Source organism: Myotis lucifugus, unplaced genomic scaffold (assembly GCF_000147115.1).
Source record: "Myotis lucifugus unplaced genomic scaffold, Myoluc2.0 scaffold_601, whole genome shotgun sequence".
Lineage (NCBI taxonomy): Eukaryota > Metazoa > Chordata > Mammalia > Chiroptera > Vespertilionidae > Myotis > Myotis lucifugus.
This window is the reverse complement of record NW_005871649.1, coordinates 491058-496225: the sequence shown is the minus strand read 5'-3', so window position 1 is coordinate 496225 and position 5168 is coordinate 491058. Positions and strand designations below refer to the sequence as shown.

General features: G+C 54.9%; 1 protein-coding gene across 2 annotated transcripts in view; it reads left to right on the top strand.

Moving 5' to 3' along the window:
* The first annotated feature begins 474 nt into the window (after positions 1 to 474).
* Positions 475 to 5168, top strand: part of TAF5L (TATA-box binding protein associated factor 5 like) — a 7098-nt gene continuing 2404 nt past the window's right edge. The window contains exons 1-3 of one of the 2 annotated variants that reach the window (XM_023745897.1): positions 475 to 868; positions 1640 to 1814; positions 2640 to 3394. In XM_023745897.1, coding sequence (XP_023601665.1) covers positions 2669 to 3394 — 726 coding nt within the window. In that variant the 5' untranslated portion in view covers positions 475 to 868; positions 1640 to 1814; positions 2640 to 2668. The remainder of the gene's footprint in view (positions 869 to 1639; positions 1815 to 2639; positions 3395 to 5168) is intronic. The other variant, XM_006104741.3, reaches the window with a different exon arrangement.

The following is a 5168-nucleotide window of genomic DNA, read 5'->3' as shown; positions in this document are numbered from 1 at the left end:
GCAAATGCATCGTGAAAAGATGGGCCACTAGTGGGGAGAGGATGAATATGTTTTGTTGCATCACTGAATCGCAGCCAGATCAGACCCTCCATTTAAACAAAGCTTTTTGAGACTCGATCCCCAGTAGAGGAGGTACGGGAGGCAGCCGATCAATGACTCTCTCTCATCATTGATGTTTCTATCTCTCTCTCCCTCTCCCTTCCTCTCTGAAATCAATAAAAAATATATTTATTTTAAAAGAGAGAGAGAGAGAGCATAGCATCCCCTGTCCCCATGAGTAGCCCCTCCCTTTCCCGGCACCTCTTCAGCCCGATCCTGAATTTCCCAGGCCTTGGCCTGGGTGCCGCCTCCCGCCTGCTTCTCGGCCTGGGGAGCCGGCAGGAGACCTGAAGGGCCCGGGATCCCGCCGGTCTTGTGTGCGCGTTGAATGCGTCTCTAAAGAAAAGTTGGGGGGGGGGGAGGCGGTGGAAATCTGGGCGTTCCGTGGAGTCGGGGTGATCTGAGGGGTTCCACCACCGATGGTGGCCGTGATACCATCACCACCGGGGACTACACAGACGGACGCGAGCACCGGCTGGTCCTCGAGGGATTCGTGTTGCTTCTTAGCTGCTCTCAGGGCTGGTCCTTCCTACCGTTGATTTTCCGTGAGGGAGGCGTCCCGGCTGGATGGGATGCGCCCCCAGATCCCTGACAGTCCCGTGTTCTGGTCCCCCCCTCCCCCAGGTCATGAAACGGGTGCGCACGGAGCAGATTCAGATGGCCGTGTCCTGCTACCTCAAACGCCGGCAGTACGTGGACACCGACGGTCCCCTGAAGCAAGGCCTGCGCCTGTCCCAGACGCCCGAGGAGATGGCAGCCAACCTCACAGGTGGGCGCGGGCCGCTCCGGGCGGGCGGGCGAGCTGGAGAGGGGGACGCATGACAAGGTCCCTTCCACTCTGAAGCCAATGAACATAGATATTTTTTTTAAATACCACCATTGCCCGGCTGGTGTGGCTCAGTGGTTGAGCATCGACCTACGAACCAGGGGGTCACAGTTCAATTCCCAGTCAGGGCACATGCCCGGGTTGCGGGCTCCATCCCGAGTCGGGGGCAGCCGATCCATAATTCTCTCTCCTCATTGATGTTTCTATCTCTCCTCTCCCCCTCCTCTCTGAAGTCAATAAAAATATATTTTTTTAAAATATCACCATTGACAGCCTTGAAACAAGGAGAGAATGCTGGTTTTAAAAAGAAAGGACATTCTCAAGACACACACGAAAATTATACATTTAAATACGTAGTAAAAATGTGAAGTTGAGGACGCCCCCAGGAAGCAGAGCAGAAAGACCAGTGGGATATGGGGGGCGGGGGGGAGATGAAATATCAGTTCAGGAATCTGCCCTTGAAGCAGTAGGAGAACCAGAGAGAAAGCAGGGGAATCAACAAAATGATTCAAGCCCGGCCGACGTGGCTCAGCGGTTGAGTATTGGCCCATGAACCAGGAGGTCCCGGGTTCGATCCCGGTCAGGGCACGTGCCCGGGTTTCGGGCTCGATGATCCCCAGTCGGAGTTGTGCAGGAGTAGCCCATCAGTGATTCTCTCTCATCATTGATGTGTCTATTTCTCTCCCTCTCCCTTCCCCTCTCTGAAATCAATAGAGATATGTTTTTAAAAGAAGAAGAATAATTCTTTTTCCGTCCCCATCTCTGTGTGTCTTCTCCGCCTTAGTCCAAACAGAGTCCGGCTGTGCCAACATCGTGTCCGCCGCCCCGTGCCAGGCCGAGCCCCAGCAGTATGAAGTGCAGTTCGGGCGGCTGCGGAATTTCCTCACCGGTGAGTACCCGGCAGCCGGAGCCTTGTCCGACGAAGAACGAGTCGTGGGGATTTTCCTCGGAGCCTGTTACGTTCCAGGCACGGTGTTGGGTTAGAGAATCAAAGGCAGTTTACCGCCCTGACCCGTTTGGCTCAGTGGATAGAGCGTCGGCCTGTGGACTCAAGGGTCCCAGGTTCGATTCCGGTCAAGGGCATGTACCTTGGTTACAGGCACATCCCCAGTGGGGGGTGTGCAGGAGGCAGCTGATCGATGTTTCTAACTCTCTATCCCTCTCCCTTCCTCTCTGTAAAAAATCAATAAAATATATTTAAATTTTAAAAAAAAGGTAGTTTACCACTTGCCTCAGACTTACGGTCTTTGGAATTTCTGAGAGAGTTGAAGGACAAGATTGAAATTTGCAAGGGTGAGGGCTCTGGGTGTATTTTTGTGGTATTGTTTATATATATATATATATATATATATATATATATATTATTGATTTCAGAGAGGAAGGGAGAGGGAGAGATAGAAACATCCATGATGAGAGAGAACCATGGATCGGCTGCCTCCTGCACGCCCCACACTGGGGATTGAGCCTGCAACCCGGGCCTGTGCCCTTGACCGGGAATCGAACCGTGACCTCCTGGTTCACAGGTCGATGCTCAACCGCTGAGCCACGCCGGCCGGGCTTTGTTGGGCTCATATTTCAGTCTCCAGCCTCAGAAAACAGGGTCCTGACACCGTGTGGTGTGGCGGGGAGGTGGGGGGGAGGGGGACTCCCCGGGAGGGCCCCCCTCGCTCTGCGATGATGCTAACTGTCCAGCGCTCCCCTCTTCTCGTCGTAGATTCCGATTCCCAGCACAGCCAGGAAGTGATGCCTCTCCTGTACCCCCTCTTCGTCTACCTCCACCTCCACCTGGTCCAGAACAGCCCCAAGAGCACGGCCGAGAGCTTCTACAGCCGCTTCCACGGCATGTTCCTGCACAACGCCGGCCAGAGGGACGTGGTCGAGCAGCTGCAGGCCACGCAGACGCTGCAGGACATCCTGTCCAACCTCAAGCTCCGCGCCTTCCTGGACAACAAGTACGTGGTCCGCCTGCAGGAGGACAGCTACCACTACCTGATCCGCTACCTCCAGAGCGACAACAACGCCGCCCTGTGCCGGGTCCTCACCCTGCACATCCACCTGGACGTGCAGCCCGCCAAGAGGACCGACTACCAGCTCTACGCCGGCGGCGGCGGCGGCGGCGGAGGTGGCGGCTCCTCCTCGCGGGGCGAGGGCGGCGGCGGCCTGGAGCCCGCCGACGTGCCCGGGGGCCCGATCCTGCAGAACGAGGCCGCCCTGGACGTCCTGCAGGAGAGCATCCGGCGGGTCAAGGAGGGCCCGCCCTCCCTCACCACCATCTGCTTCTACGCCTTCTACCACACGGAGCAGCTGCTGAACGCCGCCGAGATCTCCCCCGACGGCAAGCTGCTGGCCGCCGGCTTCGACAACTCCTGCATCAAACTCTGGAGCCTCCGGTCCAAGAAGTTGAAAGCCGAGCCCCACCAGGTGGACGTGTCCCGCATCCGCCTGGCCTGTGACGCCCTGGAAGAGGAGGTAGGGGTGTCCTGCTTCCTTCCCCGCACCCGCCTCGCTCGTCTGCTTAGAACAGCGGTCGGCAAACGGCGGCTCGCGAGCCACATGCGGCTCTTTGGCCCCTTGAGTGTGGCTCTTCCTAAGCCTTAGGAGGACCCTAATTAAGTTAATCACAATGTACCTACCTATTTAGTTGAAGTTTACAAAATTTGGCTCTCAAAAGAAATTTCAATCGTCGCACTGTTGGTATTTGGCTCTGTGGACTAATGAGTTTGCCGACCGCTGGCTTAGAATATTCTTTCCAGACGTGACTGATCTTACAGAGCAGGGGCTTTTTGACTTATAACCCTCATCCGATAGCAAACTCAAACCATGTAACCTGCAGCCTTGGAGTCCTGCCCATGCCTAACCTCGGAAGAGATGAAAATTATTATTGTTGTTTTTTTTTAATATAGATTTTTATTGATTGCAGAGAGGAAGGGAGAGGAAGAGAGAGAGAAACATTCATGATGAGAGGGAATCATGGATCGGCTGCCTCCTGCACACCCCCTACTGGGGATCGAGCCCACAACCCGGGCATGTGCCCTGGTCGGGAGGGAATTGAACCGTGACCTCCTGGTTCACAGGTCAACGCTCAACCACCGAGCCACACCGGCCGGGCACTCCCATAGTTAAGTTCTTATATAAACTTCCTGGAGTAGAGCAATGAGTCGTTCTTGAAATTTTGAAGTGTTGTTGTAACCTCGTTGGAACGGAAAGCACTGATATGCGTGGCCACAGTGGAACCGTAAGCTCCCCAATGCTAACGTGTTTTGAGTCCCCGGTGCCTGCCACAGCCATTTTGAACGTGGGTGGACACGCGTGTGTATTTCCCCTTCACTTTCCCTCGATTCTGTACACATTGGAGCCTTTGCTTCATTTCAGTTTAATTTGTTTTTTTTCAAGTAGAAGTTAAAAGGATGCCCTTTTCCTAGACGAGAACCTAAAGCTCACACATGTATTTATTTATACACCCACAAGGCAATGGGTGAGAGAATCTTCATCTCGCTGCCCTTCATTCTGGTAGTGTTTCTTTTTTTTTTTTAAATATATTTTATTGAATCTTTACAGAGAGGAAGGGAGAGGGATAGAGAGGTAGAAACATCGATGAGAGAGAAACATCAATCAGCTGCCTCCTGCACACTCCCCACTGGGGATGTGCCCGCAACCAAGGTACATGCCCTTGACCGGAATCGAACCTGGGACCCTTGAGTCTGCAGGCCGACGCTCCATCCACTGAGCCAAACCGGTTCGGCCATTCTGGTAGTGTTTCATGAAAGCCCACCATGATCAATGAATCCCGGGGTTGAGGCGGCTGTAACTTTAAGGAGCCTGCCTGTGAGCGAGTGAAGGGAAAGGGGGGTTTTGGACACAGACAGGGTCCTGGTGGGGGAGAGCCTGGGGGAGGGGCTCCCCTCCAGGGACCAGGGGCGGCTGTCTTCCCGGCTGTCCCCCACACAGGAAGTCTGTCCGAGAATCACAGGGGCCACTTGGCCGTAGAGTCTCCAGGCCTTGGGTTGCTCCTCCGGGGAAATGTCTGCGACCCCCCGGAAAGTCACGGTTCTAAAGCCGCATCTCTCTTCCCTCGTGGACACCAGCAGTGCGTGCCTGGTCACAGGGTGTGCGTGCCGTTTACTGGTGATCGCGCCCTTCTGGCTTACTGTTCTGATGGGCCCGGGGTTAGTTTTGGCTACACGGCTACAGTGGTTCTGTATTCATCATGCACTGAGCCCGGCCGGTGTGGCTCAGTGGTTGA